This window comes from Thunnus maccoyii, chromosome 7, assembly GCF_910596095.1.
Source record: "Thunnus maccoyii chromosome 7, fThuMac1.1, whole genome shotgun sequence".
Lineage (NCBI taxonomy): Eukaryota > Metazoa > Chordata > Actinopteri > Scombriformes > Scombridae > Thunnus > Thunnus maccoyii.
Window position 1 is genome coordinate 21694167 of NC_056539.1, and position 25391 is coordinate 21719557.

General features: G+C 37.4%; 1 protein-coding gene across 1 annotated transcript; it reads right to left on the reverse strand.

The window, feature by feature from the left end:
• Positions 1–4641: 4641 nt before the first annotated feature.
• Positions 4642–25313, reverse strand: slc5a5 (solute carrier family 5 member 5). Its single transcript, XM_042417901.1, has 17 exons — positions 20564–25313; positions 18318–18723; positions 15906–15971; positions 15618–15669; positions 13845–13912; positions 12805–12959; positions 12372–12512; positions 11242–11371; positions 10611–10699; positions 10148–10260; positions 9825–9895; positions 9232–9318; positions 8179–8381; positions 7683–7780; positions 7291–7376; positions 6770–6862; positions 4642–6080 (listed from the first exon to the last, which is right to left on the reverse strand). The coding sequence occupies exons 2-17, from the start codon at positions 18681–18683 to the stop codon at positions 5961–5963; spliced, it is 1938 nt and encodes a 645-aa protein (XP_042273835.1). The 5' UTR covers positions 18684–18723; positions 20564–25313; the 3' UTR covers positions 4642–5960.
• Positions 25314–25391: the final 78 nt, after the last annotated feature.

Consider the following 25391-nt stretch of genomic DNA (forward strand, 5'->3'; position numbering starts at 1 on the left):
CTAGACAGCTATTAAGATGTATACAATATACTGTACTTTGAATAATAATTTGTGTCTGATATTGTTTTCCCACACAAATAAAGCTTCAATTTTGTGTATATGTCAAAACATGTTTTTGAGTGGAGGGGGACTTTAAAGTAAAAGACCTAATTTCATCTTTCTGACTGATATATTATTATATATGACATCATTAGATTATTAAAACTGAAGCATCAGTGTGTAAGCAGCATGTTACTGTTTTAACTGCTGGAGGTGGAGCTAGTTTGAACTACTTTATATACAGGTAGCCACTTAAGTCCAGTGGTTCCAAACCTAGGGGTTGGGCTACCAGATAAATCTGAGGGGTCGTGAGATGATTAATGGGAAAGGAAAGAAGAAAAAACAAAGTTCTGATACACAAATTTACCTTCAGTTTTTGGAATTTTTCTCTAATCTTTGATTTTTGGTGAAATATAGAATCATTTGAACATGTCTGTGAAGATTGTTAGTCATCAAGGTCATGGTTGAAAGGTTGAAAGGTTGGAGCACAGTGGTTTAATCTTTAACAATGTGTTGCTTGTTATATTATGCATTGTGTCAAATCTTCATCTGGAGTAGAAAGTACGATATTTCCCTCTGAAATGTGGTGGAGTGGGAGTATAAAGTAAATGGAAATACTCAAGTAAAGTACAGGTACCTCAAAATTATACAAAAGCATGTTACAAACAGGATGTCTGGAGTTTGAAAGATATGAAAATGTACTGGGCAGCATGATCTATAGTAAAGACTAAAGGTTAAGGTTTCTCAGCCTCTCTCCTGTTGCATCAGTTTTGACTTTTGACCTAATCTGTCTCTTTTGATAACCTTATGTTTGATAACCTTATAACTAAAGAAGTGTAGTGCTGAAGTACCCCCTTAAAGCAACTTCCCAAAGCAATAAAACACAAGAAAGTAGTTTTTTTTTCAAAATTGTAGAAATGGTTGAAAGTTTGGGATTTATGAATGTATATCAGTTTGAAGCAGGTGAACAACTTTGATTATTACCATTGTTATCATTTATTTTCTCAGTTTAACTAAGCATTACAAAAATGTCTTTTCAGAAATGCAGCTTTCCTTTGCAGTTCTGAAAGGTGTACTCGCATGGAGCCTATCTGTGTTTAAATTGGACCATGCATAAAGTTTTTCTAAATATTCTATATGAAAGAATTTTTAGGTTGTGTGTTTTTGTCCCGGCATGATGTATATTCATATGTTTACGTTTAGGAAAAAAGGTTGCTTAAGACATATTAAGTGCAAAAATTTGTGCTTCAACTGAGGCACCACCAAGTTTGAGAATGGGAAGTGTTATTGTGTTATTATTATTACAACATAATAAAGGATCCACAGTGTTTCTGTAATGGCGCAGTTGCAGTACTCTCGGCGGCCACAGGGAGGCGACACCTCTCAGTCTGCGCCAGAGCAGTATTTTATTTCTCTGCACTCCTGACGCAGAGCATGATGGAGCAAAGTGGTGAGCCGCCTCATAACAACATCAACCCGGCTGGAAATGAGCCTCCTGCCTGCGGCCTCCACAGCAAACGCCTGAAAGAGCTGGAAAATGCCGCCTTGCAGACCACTTTAATATCACGGATGGAGACGGAATCCGGGGCGGACGCCGGGAGCTGGACGGAGCAGCAGTCCGGGGAGAGCGAGCAGTTGAACGGCTTGTCCTTGAACCACCAGTCGGCCCCTGCGCCTCTCAGCGCGGACACCGAGGCGGAGGAAGCGGAGTCAGATAGAAATGTCGCCAAGGAGCTGGTCGAAGAGGAGAGGACCCTGACGGACCATTTAAACAAACGACTGCTCTCCTCGTTTCTGGAGAAGCTAAACGAAAGGGACCTGGCGCTTCCCGGTGTTCAGCGCCTGGACTGTGCTGTAGCCGACGAGGACTCAAACAGGGCCGCAGATGAGTGGTGAATCACCGGGCTGAGGAAAGCGGCTGCTGCAACATGGAGGTGGTTGGAGGGATTGAGGACCAATGTGCACGGAAGCACAGTCCCACAACGTCAAAGACAGACTCGCAATTAGACCTACCAATTTGTTCTGAAAGATGGAGTGTCTGGAAATGATGTGCTTACTTTTGTATAGTGAGAATGGGTGAAAGATTAAGACATACAATTAAAAAACATCATAAGATACGAACTGCTTTTGTACTTATTGGTTGCATGTGTCTGGCAGCCATAATGGATGTGTGGTAGTCAATGTGTATGCACCTTCAGCAGGTGTCACTATTTACAAAGATCCTCATACACCATCATAACCTGATTCAGAATACTTGTATTATAGATGAAAGGGTGAAACAATTAATTGATTACTTAATTGATTAGACAGGAAATAAATCAACTTTGGTAATCAGTTAATTGTTTTAGTTATTTTTCAAGCAAACAAGCAAAAATGTGGTGTTCAGCTTTTATACTGATGTTTTAATGCTGCTCTTTATTATAAATGCTATATTTTGGTGGCTGTTTGGATAAAACAAGGAATATGAAAATGTTATAGTGGGAAATTATAAAATACATCTTTCACACATTTCACTTTTGTAGGAATTATGGCTGCAACTAACGAATATTTTCATTATCGATTAATCTGTTGGTTATTTTCTCAATCATGTAGTTGTTGATGATGTCTTCAAATGTCTTCTCCAGTTTACTCCAGTTTCACTTTACTATCATAGATGACTAAACAAACCAGAAAATATTCACATTTGAGAAGCTGGAATAAGAGAATTTTTACTTGTTTTTTCTTAAAAAATTACTCAAAATGATCAATTGATTGTCAAAGTAGTAGGTGGTTAATTTAATAGTTGGCAACTAATCAATTAATTGACTAACAGTTGCAGTTCTAATAGAAATATAAATTGAGAAAAATGAAATAAATGATAAAAATAAGAATGAGAAGTATCACTGATAATAGTTGATATACATAATGATCTATTACTGCAATGTAGATCACCAGAAGCTCTCTGGCAATCTCTCAGTCAGTGATGCTCTCTATATAGGTGACCAACTTTTTGATGTAAGATATATATGTCACAGAATTTGAGAGGAGGGACAAAAAACAAATGAAATTAGGGCTGAAACTAACTATTATTTTCACTATCAATTAATCTGTTGATTGTTTTCTTGATTAATCGATTACAAAACAATGAAAAATGTTGATCACTGTTTCCCAAAGCCCAATGTGATGTCCTCAAATGTCTTGTTTTCTCCACAATAATCCATAACCCAAAGACATTCAGTTTACTATCATAAAGGACTAAAGAAACAAGAAAATATTCACATTTGGAATAAGAGAATTCGGACTCCTTAAAAAGTGACTCAAAACAATTAATCAATTATCAAAATAATTGCTGATTAATTTAACAGTTGGCAACTAATCAATTAATCAACTAATTGTTGCAGCTCTAATTGAGATATTCTAGTGATTGTATCATAATGACTGCAGGGCTACTCATATACAATTTTATGCCTTTTCCAAAAATAAAGCACAACATTTCAATTAAGAAATACATTTTAGTGAAGGAGGAAATTAAACACTAATTGATAATATAAAATATGAAGACAAAAATGCTATACATAGTATTTAATAAGAAGACTTATAGTTACTGTTCATTGTGGGTTGCAACATAATTCCTAGTCTATATGGCATTTTTGGTTTTATCATTTAGCAAAATATTCCATAATTAAAATCTATAACCTGCTTAACAAGGAAAGAAGCTAAAGAAATTCAAAGTGTTACAGAACCATAAAAACATTAAAGTCACTGAAATGTAATTTATCCAGAATCAATCCTTAAAGTATGTCAAATAGTTAATTAAGAGTCCAATTTAGACTTAAATATAAGTATGTCCATATTGACATTCCCATCTTTGTGTAGGAAGTTCATATTTAAATAATTTATTGGATCTTATCAAACTCTTGAAGCTGCAATTTGCAACTTTTCACCGAAACAGAAATCGGACTCTACTATAAATTCACAGCACTGAAAAACGCCCCTACTGATACGGTATGGACCTAACACTTTTCAGTTATCCTGATGAGCTGTCTACCTTGAAACAGCTTCCCTGAAGCCCCTACAAGTCTTTGAAGAGGCAGACACTTAAGTTTCATGACACACCCATAGGAAGTGATTTATGGGTCAGTACATTACTGACATTAGCAGCCATCTTCCAGTAGATTTTAAGCATGAATGTAGTCACAGAAAAACTTGTAATGTGGAATATATTTTAATTATTATTGTCATAGAAGTTGTGCATTAAACATGTACTTTACACCTTACTTAAAAAATACAGAGAAGTGTTGTAAAGTGTGTTACCTTTATAGAAGGTTTTTCATACAGTATTTCATGTTGAAGACTGCTAAAACAATTACTGAAGCGTGTACAGTAGTTTAAAGTTCCCCTCCAGACATGTTTTTAGATGTATATACTGTATATAAGACTCTACTGTGAATAATAATTTGTGTCTGATATGGTTTCTCAACAAAGAAGTTCAATTAACTCGTTAAAATCCTTAAAATGACATCTGCTCCTTCCCCCTCATTAAAATTCGAGAATCAATGAATACTGGACCACAATTGGAGCAGCCTTTTAGTGTCAAACTCTGCATATACATCATTCTGCACAGTGAAGCTTAAACCTCCAACTGAAGGAACAAGAGTGGAGGGGGACTTTAAGCGAAGTGATATAACTTTTGCTGAACAGCAGCAACTGTGGCAACAAATGGCAAATATAAATATACATGTTCAAATGTAGTGAACAGTATAGAGGAGTCATTAAGTCAGAAGCTAACATTAGCTACCAAATCTATTAGCCACACCAGATCAAGTAACAGACCAGACCCCTACCAAGTAAGGGTGTAGCAGCAAAACTCCTGGGTGTATTGAATTGAGCAAGGGTATTTGATTGCTTATGAACTCAACTTTTCATTTTTAAGACGATGCTTTGGTTATTTGTGCTTTGAAATGTTACATATAGCCTAGTCTCACTTTAATGTTACAAGTCCTCTATTAAAACTGGAGTCAGTTGGTGGCTTGCAAGACAAATATGAACAGTAGCATTTTTATCCACAAAGCACCATTAATAAACCATCCACAACAGAAGATACTTTTTGGGCTACTTCCTCTCCATCCACTCCAGGATGTACTGGCATTTATTCACGTTCAATTCTGCTATTTATGTTGCATTGGGTTATACTGTTGACAGTTAATTAATGGTGCTATCTGCTGCTTATGTTTGTGTGACAGGTCTCTACTTATATGGGTGGACTGGATGAGCTAGTTATCTTGTTGGAAGATTTATTGTGGCGTGAAATACTTCTGATAGCTTTGCCATGTTTTCTGCAGTTCATATTAATCTGGCAAGCCATACTGTTGAGGAGATGGATAGGCGTCATATCAGCAAATATTTCTACAAGAGTCATAAAACTTTATGTCAAAAAAAAGTTTAAAAAAAAGTGTCCCTTTAAGAGGAAGTTTTAGGTTCATTTCAGTAACAAAAGGAATTAAAAAGACATGCCCACAGAGTAGAGAACAAGGAAACAAGAGACAGTTCATCCTAAGCTGCCGCCATCAACACTAGTTGAAGAACTGGTGTGCATTACTACAGATGTGGAACATACCAAAATGAACTTCTTGATGAAAGAACCTTTCAACATTTAAGGAAATAAAATAGCACAGGAAGGTATTTGAGTACTACACCTTCCATGGCACAAAATTAAAGACCTTCATTATTCAATCACATTTTAAGGCATTTGTAGAGTTTTGTAAACAGTCTTGTTTCAACTACATGTAACTCTAAATGTGGGGCAGATTTAACCGAGAAAAGGTGTAGTAACAAAAACTAAGAGGATAAAGAGTCGAATTGAAGAGGGGACAAAAGAGCTATAAATACCATTGATGATTACTGCTACTATTTGGAATAAAAGCCCCTTAATTGTCCAACATCTACACTTTGAGCGGAGATTTAATATTCCCAACATTTGTTAGTTCTTCTTTGTTATTTTCTTCCTCTTTGTGCAGGTCCCGCAACGGCATGAGCTGTGGTTTATCTGTCACCTTGTCTCCCTGAAAACAGACCACAATTCTGATTTTACAATAATAACAAACTGAAAATGAGGAACCAAGGTACTCAGACACACACATAACATAACATAACATAACATAACATAACATAACATAACATAACATAACATAACATAACATAACATAACATAACATAACATAACATAACATAACATAACATAATACTCAGGTGAAAACTCCCTGAACACTGAACACTCTTTTCACAACTGAATATGAATTTAATTTCAAAACCTGGATATTAATATTCAAAACATTCCTTATTTCATAGTATCAGATATAGACTGTACTTGAATGGATGTTTTCCTATTGAAGCTTTTACACTATGGAGCTGACAGACAGACTTGATTGCAATGCTATACGGTGTGTAAACGTCAGTGTAAGTGTTCAGTTTGAGCAGCACAAGCCTTCTAATGTTGTTGTAGATGCAATGCTGCATTCACGTCATTTCTACGATACATTACATTACATTCATGCCATAAATAAGTTGCCAGCTGAAGAAAATGCACATGTCAAGCTCAAAGAGATGATTACAAGAATAGGGCTCCAATATCTCTGACTTGGCATTGTGAATTGCATTAGTGTATAAGTAAGTAAGTAAATAAATAAGTAAGTAAGTAAGTAAGTAAGTAAGGGAAGTAATAATAATTTATTCATTCATTCAGTTTATTTACCCGGTTATTCCTGTTCAGGCTCATAGGGGGCTGCAGCTGATCCCTGCACGCATTATGCAGAAGGCAGGGAAACATCCTGGACACTGTTCCAGTCTTTGAACAAAAACAGACAACACATTCACGTTTATACATGCAGGCATGTAGCAGTTGTGCTCCAAAATGGTCTATTAACAATTAAAAATGAAGATGAACTGCATCATGGGTTAGGATCTTAGTTAGGAGGCATTTTCTTGCACAGTTTTTGAAATGGATGTATAACATTTTGGGACAAAACCCAATCTTGAGTCCACCTGAGAGAGCACCAGGAAGACTCCGGGGAATATTTATGGCAAGAACATGCACACTTAATGAGAAATTTGAACTCATTTCATAAGGTGTGCCATCCAGCACAAGGTAATAAGCAGATAATTAAAATGTCAAAATCAATTAAGTGTGTCACCATAAATACAACAGCAGGGACAAGTATGTAAGATCACATATGTTGGTTAATTATTTGACACTCTTCTGAGCTTGTGACTTACTCTGCGCTCTGATGGAATCTCCACTTGCTTTTTATTCAGGTCCCACCATAACAAACCCTCTTTAATATGATTCCTCTTTGTTGGTCCTGTGTGTAGAGAGAAATGACAGAATTTGTTCAGCTTTCAGTATCATGTAATGCAATTCACCACTAACTCCAAAATGACAATAGAGATGAATCAAACCTCTGTGGTGCAGTATCCTCAAAAACAAAACATTACAAGCTTCACACAGGGAAGATTTATTACACAGAATTGCATTTAATTGCTTTGTAGAATATCTCAAAACTGGCAATTCAGTGTAGAACATTGACTTAAATCTAAGCAAAAGTCCTGAACAATGTGCCATTGTGAGTCAGCTGATTAGTGTGTTTTTAGTCTCTTTATCTTCTTACCTGTGGCATAGCTCACTATCAGCCCAACAAGGATGACCGAACTAGTTGCCATGGCACCAAAGTAGAGGTATGACATAGAGTAGAAGTTAAGCAGGCCCCTGGTTTTGGAAAAGATCAGGTAAATTAAAAGGTTTTTAGGTTTTTTTTTTTTTTTTTGGGGGGGGGGGGGGGGTTAGATTTCTTTGCTTTTACATCTATTTAGTTGGGTATCTTGGAGATCTGACATTCAGTCTGTCAAGTTATAGCTTGTAATATTCTTAATCCAGGAATTACAAAAAACTAGGTTGAATTACACGCTCCTCCGCATACCACTGCACAACACCATGTTAAACTAAATCAGATTTATTGAGGAATTCATTAATCTTTTCCCATTTTTATTCCCACTAATTTTAGTACAAATCATGATTATAGGTACTGATCTCCCTCCATAAACCAGCGTTAAATCCCTGGAAGAAAGAAAGGGCAGCTGTGTGTCAGCACAGGCAAGCTCACTGACCCTTGGTTATTGGGGTGAAGCAGGATGGAGATGGAGTGTTGTTCCTGGTCAAGGCTGCTGTTCAGGGTGATGTTGCTGGGTTCACACTTGCCTGTGTAGCTGGGCAGGATACCCATGGTCTTCTCGCTGGGCGGATAAAGAGTCGAACCAACAGCCAGCCACAGAGAGACGCAGAAGCCCACTAATATGCCTGAGTACGCCCCCTGAAAGACGGATAAAGATAAAATATGGGATAAAGATAATATCTATGATATAATCATGTTAAAGTTATAAAACATAGAACAACACCCAACATAATCCTGACAATGTCAATGAAAGGAAGTCATAAAATGTGTCTTGATGCTGATAATACAGACTGTTGAGGAAAGATATCCCAAAAAATATGATGATGGTTAAAGGAGTGGTATGAAATATGTGGGGGGGTCATGTGTATTTAGTGTGACCTTCCTGCTGATTTTCTCAACATTTACAGTAACAGCTGTGAAAGTTGTCTCAAGGAGGAGTTAAGTTAATGATTTTTATGATTTTAGACAGTGACATCATTGAACCAGGAGTCGATAATAACAGTAAATAAAAATTCAACAAAGGATTTCGTGACTAACATAGAGACTTATCTGCTTCAGCTTCCTTCCATTTGCCCTTTGATCAGTGGTGCTTTTTCCTGATTTTTTGGGTCCAAGTTTTGTTTCTAACATTCATGACTTTTCTAGGGGCAATGTAATCAATGGTGGTACCATATTATACCTACATAAGTATAATAACCAGTGGACCTGGCAGGGGTCTGATTTAATTTTTAGTAAAAGATGAGAAAGAAATAACCAGAACAACATCCCTATAAAAAAAACCTTTTGTGATATTTCATGCGAGATGCTATGTCTGAGAAAAACACAACCAAACTTTCCACATAGTTTCATGCAATTCAATTAAAAGCTTTTAGAAATCCTGCTTTTTGTTCAAACAGACCGCTCCCCTGACAAATGGCTTTGTCTAAGAATTTGAGAGCAGCAGCAAACTACCTCAAATGTACAACACAGCACAAATCAAGCAACTCACCAGCCTGTTTGTTGCTGGGACAAACATCCCCAAAATGAATACACCCAGTAATGGACCGCTCACCACGCCCATGACTGTGAACGATCCCTGAGGAGAGAGGACAAGGGAGACCCAAGAAAAGCAACCAAACAGAATTTAAAACAGACTATAAAGTAAATCTCACACTGTAATTCAGTCTGAACCGCTGGTCACTAGCACAGAGACGAGAAGATTAGACAAAGTGGCTACTATTTCAACCTCCATTATTTCGTGCTCTGCAAACTCTTTTAAAATGGCATTATAAGAACAACTGAGGTGGTATTTGCTATTATATTGACATACCTTTGATTCATACTAGTACAGTTTTTGATAAGTCATAAAGATAAATTGTAAGTAAAAACACTAAAGATAGTATTCACACAAGGCTTGTATGCTTGCCTAATTTATCACTGACAAACAGTTGTTTAAAGCTACTTATAAGCCACTTTGCAGCTGTGAGGCTGCATATTGTTTTCCTTTTGAAGTTTATGTAATGTTGCATGTTTACAATGCCCTGGGGGTTGCATGATAGATGAAATGTCATACATGTGTGTGGTAATATGTAGATATTATACCTGAAGAACTCCCCAGTCCAGGAAGGAGGAGAGAGCAGCCACAGTGATACAACCAACTCCATACAGGAAGGCTTGAAGAAAAAGAGAAAATACTGTATAACGAGCTGTGCAGTCAATAAAATATTAGCTTGAGCATTTAACTGGGATCCAAAAAATATGCAACATGTGATGAAATGATGATGAAACATGATTTGTACCCGGAAAAGTGACCATTGGTGCCAATGTAAGCCTGTCTTCGTAGTTTTAAAACAAAAGTGGTTTTATGAATACATACGACAGTAAAACTTTATTCAAATATATAGTTTCAGTGAGCATCAACCTACACAGTCCTTTGGAAATGAGGATCAGCTTCTTCTGTGACATGTGGAGCAGACGAGGTCGCAGCAGATCCTCCATCGTTACTGCAGCCATGGCATTGATACTTGTGGAGGCCGTGCTGTGAAAGAGACATGTGGTGACACAATATATTTTCTTTCATTTTTTGAATTTATTATGTGACTGTAACAGCCACTCAGAAAGGCAGAATGCTCAAATGTGTGTCTTTGACTTTTTAAACAATCTTTAATCTAAAAGTATTAGTTAAAAGAACATTATTTTTAGTGGCTGTATTTAACCAAGATCATACACCATGAGCCAATAGGACAGCAGCATGCATGGCTGTTTGTCACAGTATCTTTTTTGGTACTACCTTTGGAGCCACTAAGTGTTGAATTTGAAAATTCCAACAAACAGTGGCTTTAATGGGCAAAGAAATGTTATGGGGAAAATAAACCAAGATTCAAATACCTGAGAGTCCCGCTGTACGCACAAGCAAGGAAAAGACCCGGAAAGCCAGGGTGATGTTTGAATATGTCCAACACAAAGTACGGCATATACTTCATCAGACGAGAGAGGAGGGAAAAGGGTTGGAAAAATAAATTTGTTTAATTGTTTCTCTTGAGTCAACAACCAATAAAATATGACTTTTTATTCTGTTTAAATCTCCAAAATACTCATCAGTGTAGTTTGAACATAGACACGACAAAGCACCGGTATGGTAAACAGCTAAAATAAACATTAGTTCTAAAGTTCTACATTATGTGGCCCAGTCAACATCATAACTTAAATTGATGGATGAAGTGTTTAGCAAAAAAAATACACATATATCAAAGATGTAGATGTTTTTCTTGGAATCTTTATTTATACAGCCCAATATCACAAATCACAAATTTGCCTAAGTGGAAAAAACCATGAGATAAAAACTAAATTTGCCTCCTATGAGAGAAATACTTTTATTCTTTTTGCATGAAAATGTCAAATTTAAAGACAGAGTGAAGTTTAGTAAGAACATAATTTATCTCTAGGGTCAATACATGATATCAGTAATAGCAACAGCTTTCAAACTCCCAGTACACAGTATCATGCGGATCTCGGGTACCAGATCAGGGGCAGAAATTTTCCCAGACTTCAGTGGATCACAGTTGATGTAATAAGCAAACATGATGATGCCGCAGGTTCCTGCACTGCTCACAATCAGGCATAAACCGACTTGGTTCACAAACAGTGCCCTGCAAACAAAAGCAAACATCTTTATAATGCGTCCAACTTTTTCAGTATTTATTTAGTTAGCTGGTATGGTAAAAATACAACTTTTTCAGGCAATTTGGTGAAAGGCTGATGCATCTTTTTAATGTCATTTGTGAGAAATTAAATTCCTTGAATGTAAATTAAAAACTTGACTGACGACTGAAACTTTTCAGCTTCAACAGGGAGATTTTCAGTGGCCACAAAGTCAAAATGGAGGGAGTGATGACTTAAACCCTTTCAAAATATTTACATTTACTCCAACCATGTCTTTCCTCAGAAGTCTACAGTACATAAAAATGCTTACTGGGAAATACCTTCATGAAAATGGCAGTAAAGAAATGAAGGTATCAAATGTCACTGCAGAGCAAGAATATCAAGGTCTATTGAGTATAATCCTTGCCTGAAATACCCCCATAACACCTAAAAAGCGGAACAAGGAAAAAAACTATTACATGTCTCTCTGTCTGAAATGCCTCCAAATCTAAAGCAGACAGTTTACTCATGCAGTAACCTGGCAAGTCTTCTCACCTTCAGGAAACATGAAACGATAATATCAACCTAAAACAAACAACATGCTGATAATTTGGATAACTGTGTAAATACCTTCAAGGTTCCATAGCATTGACTTCAAATATTCCACCTACTATCCAAACACTGTGTCAAGGAGAAGAATGTGTCTCTTATTGTTATTATAAGGAATACTGGTGAATACTGGTGTCGTATGGATGTGTTCGTGTTAGCATTTATTGTCTGGTGCGAGTAAACCTGCCAGACAACCACAGGAAACTAACACTGGCCCGTGCTGATTTCAGCAGAGCTCTGGTTTTTCTGTTGGTATATAAACTTGTATCTCATGTTAATGCAAATGTAAAATAAAATAAATAACAGTATCTTCTGTTCTTTCATTGTCGTCTGTTCTAAACACATGAAACAGTAGATAAAAGGCAGTACTTTATATACTGTGAGCAGGTCTTTACTCACCACTGGGCCTCTCTCTCTGATCTGCAGGAGATGTATCGCTGGACTTGAGCTTGGTTTACACCGTACATGGACAACCAAACCAATGCACCCCCGACAGACAGGCTCCAGAAGGTATAGCGTTGCCGTGGGTCCACGTCAAAACTGTTGAAGAACATCATTGAACAAATTAGTGACACTCCGCTCTTTACAATGGTCTTGATACCTGGAGTTTAAATGTAGAATTTGGAGACCAATTCTAGGAGTAGAAGTATAGTTATTGATAGCATATTGATAGCATTATATAGCATCAACCTGATGCTAAAGCATCATAAGTACGTGATAATTCTGTGTACCGTCATAAGATTGTATGGTGTGATCATATGGCTGCACTTGCACAATTAATGTTCTTATCCAGAGATTTCTGTGTTAAAATGAAGGGAAAAAAAGCTTTTACTCGTTAAAATTAATGCGTGATCCATTGTAGGCGATCTCCAGTACCAGTGCAGGACCACCAACCAGGACTGTGCCTTGGATGAAAATGGCCACAAAGCCCAACAGCATGACAATGATCTGGAACACATCAGTCCAGATCACAGCTTTCATGCCACCCTGTTACAGACAGATGATGGAAGAGAAAGGCAGACAGACAGTCAGGGAAACACACCACAATATTGTCTTTTTTTTTTTCTTTGGAGTGTTATTTATTTGGTGCATTTGGCCAGGGAGACGAATGCCAAGTGAAAAGTGTTTCTTCCAATATAAACACAGTACAGGTCACCTGGAGTTATGTTTGTAATGTCATTGAATTACTGTAATTAAAGGAATGCTTCGGGATATTTGCCCATATATTCCCCTATATTAGGTAGATTTTCATTTTATTATAGTTTATAAATGTAAAAAGTTCATCGGTTTGTTGTCAGCATGTGTTCCCATATGTTTTTTTTTTTTTTTTAGCACAATATGAAAGTATTAACATTCTAATTTTATATTCAATATGTTCATATATTAAATTGAAAACAAAAATGTAATCTGAGTAGTTGAAAGTATTATAATGTTACCTATCTGACCCTGGTTAGGAGAAGAAAGCTAATCCAAAACAATTCTAGGAAAGAATCCCAAAACCACAGATTTAGGTAAAACAAGTTTGTAGGTTTAGGTTTCTGAGAGGATGTTTTAAAGGTTGGATTCAGGTTTTCTGCTCTTGGACATCTTGGCCGCAACAAAATTCATATTGTTCAAGGGGAAAGAAGGCTGGGTAGAGCTGAGATGATCAAACATCAACCACCAAACAAAACTACACAGATACATTTCCATTGGCTAGGTGTCTACTTCAAAATATCCATCTTATTGTAAAAAAAGAAATGGGACTAATGCCAGACTCCAATGCATGTATTCTGAACACACATCTAAATCTAGACAGACACCAGTCCTGTGTGTTCATGAGCACCTGCCTGAGGCATGCTGGTTTGATGAGATGGAAAAAGACGTCTTTACCAGTGTTGTGTACAGGGTGCAGATGATTCCAGTAGAAAACAGAGACACCCACATATTGAGTCCAGTAGCTGAAATTAAAAACACCATGAAACACCTGCACATAATGTATATAGCACTATAGTAGGGGTCCTGTTTCTTAAAAAGTGCTATTTAAACATTTTCATTATAATCAAAAATTCATAAACTAGTCAAAGTTAAGTGAAAGTAAACTTTGCATTGGTGTGTTTTTTTTTGCTAAGCAGATCATCTGGAATATTAGGTATGAACATCAAGTAACACCTGCAAGCTAATAGAAGTCTAGTCTGCAAATCTTGTATGGTTTGATGGATAATTAGTAATAAATATGTTAAAGAATTTAATAATTTGGATTTTGCTGAGTAGCATCTTCAGAACATCTGGTGCATCCTTGATGCATCATTGAACCATGTTTTAATAAAGAAGACAAGGGAAGACAGATGACATTGTCATCCATACTACATGAAATGCACTCATGTAGGGGCTTTTTTGCATCACATCCAGTAAGTGCATGCATCGCTTGTCTGTAAATCCCTAGTATGCAGGAGAAAAAACTCTCTATATCCCTACTGCACTCTAGGAGACAAAAAACAAATGCATGCCAAATGAATACTTTGTAGGAAGGGTGGACGCCAGTAATAATAAATACTAATATACAGTACAATAAAAATAATAAACTTAATGTATACAACACTTTTGTAAACAAATGTAGTTGTGTAGTGTGCATGGCCTGACTGATACTGGATATCTGAGGCCAACATCAATATTTAAGAGTTTAAATATGTATTTTTAAACTCTTTGATACATTGGGCAATATTCATTTTTTATAAGGGTCCCTTGAATTTGGTTGTTTAAGAATAGTGACCAAGATATGTACTTAGAGAGACATTTTACAGTTAAAATATAATAAACATGTCAGTGCTCTCTGGTAGACTGCTTGGTGTTACTGTTACCAACTTAAATATGAGGCCCACCAATTTATAGATTGCACTTTAAGAGAGAAGCAATTACAGAATGCAAATAAATTGAATGACTATTGTTAAGAAAAACACAAAATGAGGTTTGACATAATACAAATCTTGAGGACTTTTTTTATGACAATGAAATCTAAATTTGTTGTGTTATACAATACCTTAAAGAATTTGGCTGGTGATTTTCTATATTTTTCTTATTGTCAACACATCTCATTTGCAGAGCTAAACCAACAATGAACTGATCTGCTTACAAGTACTGTGTGTTTATCCAAAGCCTGATATATCTTACTCCTCTGTGTCATTGACTTCTGCTGTTGTCAAAAAGCTATATATTAAAAAAAAACATGTCAATGAGAACTGGGTGACATGTTCCTTCACCACAAAGAGTATGGGCACATTGGTTTGTTTAGAACGCCACTGAGCATGTGCGGGAATGTGGTTCAGTTTACAGTGCTTTGCTAGGTTGTTGTACTACATATCACAACCTCTTGACTTTGTTCTAAAGTTCGTTGACAAATTTACCTTGTACCACAAAGTCAAGAGGTTGTGATATATAGATGACAATAAGAGAAATATAGAAAATCACCAGCCACATCCTTTCAAGTTTACTGCCAATCACAAGCTACAACGTACTTATTAATCTGTGGTAATTCTGATTGACACAGACTGCTAGGTTGTAGTGATGAACCAAATATCAAAGAAACAATCATAACCAAAATGCCAAATGAATGAAAATATCTAATGAATCTAAACATACAGAGAGCCATCAAGTAATCTCTCCCACCTTGGTTAAGGATCAAGGCTGGCGCATAGATGACAATCCCTGTGTAAAGCAGCTGAGAGAAAGGAACACATGGAGATCAGCCAACACGCATAAAAACACAGTGACTAGGTTACAAAAGTTCAACTCTGGTAATTTCAGAGGTGATGTTTAAAGAACATTCTGTCTGGATTTAAATTCACTATAGCTAATATATGTGTAAGAAAAGTTGTGAAAATGTGACATTATCTATAAGAGCACTAAACACAACTTTGACTTCAAAGAACACAAAAATGTCTGTGTCTGTTTTACCGTTGCCACAAGAAACTGGACACTCCCCAACAGCTGCATTCCTCTGCCAAATCTCATCTTCAGATACTGTGACAGTCAGACGGCTAGAGTTATAACACAGCAGAGTATCTTTGCACACATCACTCATCCTTCCTCACCTGTTATATTCACCATGTTTGATGACCCACAGGTGCATTTCAACATTTTGTCAGAGAAATCCTGGCCCTGTTTCTACACTATGATTGGCTAGAAACTCTTACGGCCCCTGTGGGTATTTTAATGCCTAAAATAAATGGCTGGAATTGTTCTATATTTTTCATATTGTCAACAAATATGTGAGAGAACCAAACCAACAATTAATCGATCTAATTACAAGTATTGTGTCTGTTTCCAAAGCCTGATATATCTTACTCCCCTGTGCTGTGGACCTCCATTGTTGTCCAAAACCTACTAAGAACACATCAGTGAGCCACACCGCTGTACTGGGCGACATGTTCCTTCACCCCGAAGATTACAGTCACGTTAGTTTTTTAGAAATGGCTCCAAAGACTAATAACAGTGATCACGTTTTTCTGTCTCTGGAGAGTGGATCCATGCAAGGCAGAGGCCTCTTGACCTCTTGACTTTGTACTTTGGGGACCTATTTTTAGTTTTCGGTTTGTACTACAAAGTCAAGAGGTTGTGATATGTAGCACATCAAGCTAGCGAAGCTTTGTAAACAGAACCACATTCCTATGCATGCATAGTGCCGTCTGCCTTACAAAGAACCACTCTCCGGAGATTGAAAACTGGTATAAGTTTTAGGAGCCATTTCAAAACAAACAAAACAAATGTGACCATAATCTTTGTAGTGAAGGAACATATCACCCAGTACAATGGTGTGGCTCATTTACATGTATTTAATAGTTGTTGGACAACAACAGAGGTCTACAGCACAGAGGAATAAGATATCTCAGGCTTTGGATACACACACAACACTTGTAAGTAGGATCAGCTCATTGTTGGTTTGGCTCTGCACATGAGATTTGTTGAAAATATGAAATATATTGAAAATTGCCAGCTTTATCCTTTAATACCTTGGTGTTTATTTTGTTTAAACCCTTTTCTCTTGTATTATTCTGGTCTGATTTTTATAGTGTTGTCCAAAATGCACAATCACTACCAGCAAAAACCAATTAAATGTCCCTGTTCCTTTGATAACTGTTCAAGAATACATATTTTTAAACAATGCAAAAAATGGTCCTCTGGGCAATGTTGTTGCTACTGCTAACCTCAGTTAATCTTTACTGTCCCCAAGGGGAAATTTGGTTTGCAGCCTGGTGAAATCAGTCATAAAAAGAACTGTGAATAAACAGAAACAGCAACAACATTCAGTCAAATCAAAGACTGATTTTTTGGTTGTCTCAGACTCAGGGCCCTATTTTAATGATCTAAAGCACATGGTCTGAAGCACATGGCACAAGTGCATTTAGAGTGTGTCCACTCGCCTATGTAGCTGCATATTACTGTTTTGATAATGCGCCCTTAAAATAACAGTGAAACACTGGACGGGAAAATGACAACTGCGTCGGTCTTAAACTAACAAAGACACTTGTGTCATGCTTGGCGCTGGGCGTAATATAGGGCCCTCAGAGTTTCTTACCCAGCTGTAGAACATACAAATCAAATAAAACATTTTACAGAATCCAGAAAGGATGAATAAATGTTATTTTTTAACCTTACATTAAGCCATATTTCCTGTTCTTACACAGAGTGTGAAATGGTCACTCATAGAGCCAAACCCATTGGGAATTGTCATCCAACTCTGCAGCTCTACCAAGATGAAGGCAATGATATTTTTCTCAGGAATTGGTGGACCCAACCAGAGCCAAAAGGGAAGTGAGTACTGGACTTGGAGTAGAAACATCAATAGGCTGCTGGCATCATGTTGCTCTGTCTGCTGGATGTGTAAGTAGGCAATTGTTTGCTGACACATTAGCCATAAATTGATAACTCAGTAGCATCGCAGGGATTTGTTTCCATGAGTTTATTTTGCAGTGGTTCTGTCTACTGTTGCTCACCTTGATTTATTTCATGATCTCAACATTATTGTTTTCTTCATGACGATTTGTATTGTGATCAGTTTGTATATTATTTTGAGATCTTGACATGTCTATGCCAAAGTTATTTGTGTAGCCAATGATCATAATATCAATCTTAAAGGGTTTCACACACTCAAATTAGACAGGAGCAAAAATGTCATGATTACAAAGTCATTATTTTGTCAACTCAAAATTACATGAGAATCGTATCTATTTGGATAAATTGAATAATTTCAGTCATGATCATTAGAAATATCTGCAGTCATATTTGTTCAGGCCAGTAGACATGGTTTTCATTATATTTCTGTTAAATTCATGATAATGGTACTTGGGTATGAAAACTCATTACGACCTGATTGGTGCTGGTGATGCCAAGTTGAAAGAAAACTGGCATGAACAGGTAAGCTGTCAGCAGAGAGTTGATGCTTTGTCCAAGGCACATGTAGAGGAATTTATAGCCATAGCGGGAAGCCTCGGCAGGAACCCCCAAAACCTGGACTGCTGACATAAAACTGGCACAGAGCGACAGTCCAACAGGCACTGCCGGCATACTCCGACCACCAGTGAAGAAGTCATCGGCAGTGACATCCTTTGGCTTCTTCTTCAGGGCCTGAAAGAGTCCGATGGCCATAGACACCAACAGCATGACAACAAAGACTGCGTAGTCAGCCAGGACAAAGCCTGATCTGGATGGCTGACTGGTAGACTGTTCTTCCATTATTTCACTGTTATGTTGTCTGTCTTGTAGTTTGGTGGATCTGTGAGAGTGAAAGCCAGTCTCATTTAGTGACCACACAATGACTGGTGGAGACACAACACACAAGCTTATCTAATCTATTCAAGGTTATACCTGCAGGATATCTGTATCAGTAGGATATTTACTACAGCTCTAAACAATAGTGTCTTCTCTGCCTTTGCAGTGGAATATCATAAAACTGTTGGAAGGAATGTTTATCAGCTGTACTTGTGTGCATACATACAAAAAGTGGCCTTGTTCATAAACACATTGCTTATTAGTGATACTAATGGTCAAAAACTCTATAGGGTATCTTTAACTTTCCATCACAGAAAAGCTGCTTGTAAGAAAGACCCCAAAATGTCCTGTTGATGAGTGTGTGATAGATGCAACAAAAGAAGTAAACAAATAAAAGATTTTTTCCAAAAAATAAACCTGATATATTTCACAAACATCAGGTAATTATCCTAACATCAAATAAAACAATACAATCAATAGTTTCTGTTAGCTTGTCTATCCCCAACATGAAAAATAACTATTATGTTTCCCTAAACAAATTTTTTGTTATCTAGTCCTAACCTTACCTTAATGTCTATTTATCTGCCAAGGCCAAAAAAAGTACAAAAGTACAAAAAGTATGTTTAATAAGGACTTTTCCCATCTAATGTATGGTACATTATATGAATCAGAGCAGTTTCATGGGAAATCATTGAGTAAATTATGACTATATGTATTTTTTCTTGAACTTCTCCACTTACAGTACTTGTACAGTGTGATGCCTCTTACTTATGTCTAAGACAGTGATCAGACAGATTCAGCTGATCCAGAATGCTGCTACCAGAGCTGTAACAAGGACCAGAAAAGCTCAGCATATAACTCCAGTTCTCAAATCAATACATTGGCTACCAGCTTCTCAGAGAATCAACTTCAAAATACTATTGCTTATCCATGAATCACTGAACGGTTTAGGTCCAAGATACATATCAGATCTCCTGACCCGGTGTGAACCCTGCAGACCTCTCAGGTTGGCTGGTTCTGGATTACTGGTTGTTCCCAGAGTCAAAAGTAAATATGGTGAAGCTGCCTTTGGCTTCTGTGCTGCTCAACTGTGAAACAATTTGCCAGAAGAGCTAGGACTTGAGACAGTGCTGACTGCTTTCAAATCCAGGCTAAAGACCTACATGTTTGCCATCACTTTTAATTAAATTTTGTAAAGCTCTGTATTTTATGTGTTCTGATCTACAATTTTATACACAGTACATGCAACTGATTACAAACCAACTTGCACTTTTTTATTATTATTATCAAATTTATTTGCTTGTTTGTTTTATTGTTTTTATTCTATGAGGTTTTGCCTTCTTGCTTTTATCAATTGGTTTTTTGTGCTTTTGTGCCTTTTGCCTGTAAAGCACTTTGGGTAGTTTTTGGGTATGAATTGTGCTATATAGGCCTAAATAAAATTGCCTTGCCTTTGGCGATTTCTTTTGTTTTTCTTTTAATTGCAAAAAACAAAACAAAACAAAATAAACAAAAAAACCCAAAACAAAACAAAAAAAAACCCACCACAAACTTAAAAAAGTCGGACCTTCAGTACATCTTTCCAAGTGCAAATCATTTGAAAAACGTTTTAATTAATGCCACAGTATTATTCACTTAAGTAAAGTGAGTTTTAGGTGTTACATACTAACTGGGTCATTAGGTTTAGGGATTGATAATATGTATATATTGCTTTTACAACAAGCAAGACCGTTAAAACATTATTGTGTGGTTTAACAAAGTGTCAACTCTGGACTTTAGCCAAGTGCTTCCGTCAATAACTGCATATATTTTCAGAAAGATGAATAAAAAATGCGAAGACTCACCACTGGTTCTCCAATCATTCCAGTTGCTCCCAGTCACAGTGACGGGGGAATGAACTGACACTCTGTTATATTCCTCAGCAGCTGCTGCGGCTCCATACACCTTCTATAACATGCGCGAGAGCGGGCGTAGACGCGTGCGCCGTGCAAATTCCCTCACAGGTTTCCCCCCCTATTAAAGCGACGCAGGTGTTTATAGTGAGAGATTCAGGGAGGATGCGCAGTCGGAGGTTTATACAGTGTGTGACCAAAAGGAATGTTGAGGAGCGCAGGAAGCTGCTGGAGAGATACGTATTTTTCCCTCCTCATAATAACATGCTTGCTTTTGTGTGTGTGTTTATGAAAGACAGTGATAGAGAAGAGAGGAGAGAGAGAGAGAGAGAGAGAGAGAGAGAGAGTGGCAAATCGGGGCGATAAATTATTCAGAAATAACGTGTCTGATTACTTTGTGTCTGTCTGCGTGTTCGACTACCAGAAGATATGACTCAGAAGTCAGACTTGAATATGAGTCTGAAGTCGTCATACTTCAAAAAAGTAGTACAAACATCTCAGTGCTTAAAGTTCTAAAACATTCTCAGTCCTTTTTCTTTTTAGGATTTTGTCAGTCACTTTAAGATGTGAAAGAGTAGAAAAAGTTTTCGCGGTTTCCAACGTGGGGTTCAGAGCCTCCCAAGGGGTCTCAAGATAAATCTACGGGTTCACAAGATGATTATAATAAGAGATAAGAGGGCAGGAAATGTAAAATATATACACATCTTTTTTTGCAGATTTTTTCTCTTGGGAAATCCTTTGTATCCTCACCTCTGTAGGTCAATATAAATCCTCCAAAGGAAAAACACTCTTTGGTTGCACTGCTCACAACTGATGTTTTGAGCAGCCCATAACCTGTGAGGAGGGGTCGCAAATGAGACATTGCCCATTTTAAGTGGTCACAAGTTTTATTTATGTCGAAAATATTTATTACATTTTCTCAAAAAAAGATCTGTGTCCTCATTTATCAAACATCTGAGTCACTCCTAAAATGACTCTGGACAGTATTAAGGAATCAATACATTCAATACACCAGAAGTACATACTGTACAATTTGAAAAATAAAATAAACACACTAAAGTGGCCTTTTGCACTTTACAAAGCAATTACAAACCTATAGTTCATTTGCTGTGGTCCGAATCAGTGGATGAGTTGGTAAACTTGGTGCTTGGTTTGGTTTCTTTACACACAGAGAAAAATCCAAGCGAACCAAAATGCATCGCTGCAAGCCATGTGAAAACATTCACTCCGCTCATTGGTCAGATGTGTCCAGGGCTGGAGCGAAAACATAAACACAGGAAGAAGGTCCTGAAGAAGATCCTACCAGTGGATGCATTATTGGAACTGGATACTGGATCCAAAGATGGAGCCCGATCACTCGGTTGAAAACTATTCACCTGGTGCATGAGTCAAAAATGTTTTCTAGCTTCTGGGTTCATAGAATATTTTACATTTGGACAGAACCAATCTAGCTGATTCCCCCTGCTTCCCATCTTTATACTAAGCTAAGCTAAACGGCTGTAAGTTCATACTGTGCTGACAGGTATGAGACTGGGACACACTACCTGCATGAGCAGCGTGTGTGTGTCGTGGAACTTCTTGCTTTTCATTTCAGCGTCCATGTTAACAGGTTAGAGCAGCCACATGTCTCATGAGGTACATCTTCTAGAGATTCGGCATCTCGCCTATTTTTTCCATGTGACATGTGTGGTTCAAAGCAAAAATAGACAGTGAAAATGATCTGTGTAGTCATATTTAAATAATACCAATAACATTACACCTTTCACTATAGTTTCAGTGTCCATATCTGTAGAATATGTCACAGACATGAAAAAAATATACAGTGTCTCCACTGCAGGTCAGCATGCATGTTGCATGTTGGGGCAGGGAGACTCTCTGGCAGGGAACTCCAGCAGTGAGAGTCGGTGACACACGGAGCTTCTTTTCTCGACTCCTTCTCGCTTTCTGTGATATTCGTTCAAACTGGGACCCCTGCCTGCTGTTTTACCTGCTTCCAGATAGAGATTTGGTGTTGTTATTTTCTTTATTTGTTGTCAGTTTCCCTCCTGATAGTTAGTTTGGAGGTTTGTTTGTCGGAGTGTGTTTGGCTCGTTTGGTGGAACTTGGTGTTGTCTGGGGGGGATTTTCTTCACTTGGAGCAGTGATAGCGGGGGTTTAACTGGCGCAATAATTAATATAATTGTCTCCTGTGTGAGGAGTGTATGTGGCTGACACAGAAGTAGCCCCAACCAGACCAGACAGAAAGAGAGCCGCTTTCACCTCAGATATTATTTACTTATCACAATTAAGCACATGCTTCTCAACCATTTTCCGTCTAAACTAAATATAAATTAACTTTATAATGAAATTTATAGTGAAATGATATAAAACATTGTATTATTGATGGCCATTGGCATTATTGATGCGAGCTGCAGCAGTTCAGCGATGTGCATGCACTGCTCAGGTAGAGGTATACTGTGTGTCCCAGGTGTAACCCTCAGCAAGGAAGCAAATAACTGTATTTCCCAGACTGTTAAACAGTCTGTTCAGTCACTGTTACACAAGGAACTGTATTATTTACTTTGCTGAATGAAACAAAAGCAAAGAATCAAGTGTGTCAGGATGCAGAAGCAACTTTCCAAGGTGAAAAGTAATTTGAGATGCATTTGGGCCTTAAGCTGATCAAGTGGAAATGAATGTGTCAACAAGTTACATACAATATGTCATAGTTATGCTTCTCCCATCATTGTCTCCATCTGTAGTAGCAGAATGAAAGCTCCGCTATGCCCTCTTACCTTCAAATCCCCACTCCCCACAACCCAAAATGTAATTAGATTTCTACACAGCTACCAAAACTGCATCAATGTTAAATCATATCTAAATATAATCCAGATGAGGGACACATGAAATCATTGGAATAAATCTGGCCTACTCTAGAGGTTAAAACTTAAAGAGCAGTGGTTGAGATGGGATAACAGTTACACATATGAAAAAAAACACCACTTAATATCTGTGGGACAAACAGGATCAGGAGTTACACAACAGACAGAGAGATGAAGAAGAGGTTAAAGTGAGAAACGGTTGGAAACAAGTTCAGAAACTGCCGTGTCACTTTCCACACCCATCATGACATGAAGTTAGCAGTTGTAGTAAGATGTCAAACAAAGTAAATCATAAAACTGAAATAAAATGAAATCCATAAAACAAGCTTATAAAAGTAGGCCTGTATATTTGGAACTAAAGCTGAAAGATCATACAATAAATTTTCAGGCTGTTTAGTTTGTTGGCTAATTAAATAAAAGAAAACAGACTTTAGACTGTCTTTGAAAGACTTGCTCTCTGTGGTTTTAAAGAAGAGATTTAAGAGGTTAAACTGAGTGTTTTTGTGTTTCTGAACACTGGAGAACAATTCAAAGCTCAGAGTCTTTGACTGTAAAATCTTACCTTTGGCCTTCTTTATGGACCATGAAACAGCTACAAGAGTACTGTCATGGGATCTAAGGCTATACACAGGTCTGTTATATAATTTGGGAGAAAAGGGGATAAAGAGGGTTTATCTGTTAAAACTTGAACAGTTCACAATCTGCAGATGGATTTAATGGTTGAAATCGTGAAATCACAACTTTAAGATTCACAAATCATCACGCTAACAACCGCTTCAGACTATAAACAAACCACACCAGAGTCTGCCTGGAAGCAGACCCACCATTTCAGGTGGTCTTGGTCCGGTTGTTAGTCTGCATCAAAGTTCAATTGACCAAACATACCACAGTTCTTTTTAACCAAACAGGTTAAGTGTGAAAGTGCCCTACATTTCTAAATCCTCCAAAAAAAAAGCTGCGTCCTCTCAATCAGTCATATTCCCTGATTTCAAACTCATCATTAGTTTGCGTTTGCGCCTTGGTTTGGTTTGTTTTTACACCAAAAAAAATCAAGTGAACCAAAATGCATCACTAAAAGCCAGGTGAGAATATTCACTCCGCTCATTGGTCTGCATAAATATAAACAAGGCAATGCACTTCATTGCTAGTAGCTTCTGGAAACTGTTGATTTCCCTTTTCTGCACCCCAGTATGCGAAGGGAACCCAGTTATGGGAGAACAGATTGAGGTCAGATCACGTTCCCACCACAAATAAACAGCTCCAGAGATGTGAAATGATGTGTGTTTATTTAAAGATAATCTTGACTTTTGACTTCCCCTGCTTTTTTTTTCAGTATAAATGACAGCTTGAATTCAGTCAGTTACATTGGGATCCAATTGTGAAACTTACAGACGCTGCTTGATTGGACTGTGGGCCCTGGCCAGCCGCATAGCAGCCTACCCGGGAGCTGCTGCGGCCATTCTTGCCCACACTGCAAGAACGCTGCTGCTTTGCCTATAATAGCATTAATAATCATAGTCTTTGTTTCGATTTGTTTGGTCGGGTCTGCTGCTGCTGCATTGAAGGCCGGCAGTACCGCGACTAGTGCTCTTTTTAGCTGAGTCGTTTTAATGGTGTGGGTGTGAGTGTGTGTGTGCGTAGTGAGCAGGGGGTTTTCTTTTTCGTGGTCATCGGTTGCTTATTCTCAGTTCTGCTTAGTTTAGTTCATTAATTTGTCTTCACTTTATAACTCACATAAGGATTTCATATCACTAATATTGTTTTCATAGTTTATTTTGTTGTTTGCTTATCCTCAGTTTTGCTTAGTTTGGTTCATTCATTTGTCCCAACTTTATGGTTTATGTAATGGTTTCATATTATTAATCTTGTTTTTCTAGTTTATTTTGTTTACTTGTTTATCTTTTTCTAGTTAGTTTAGT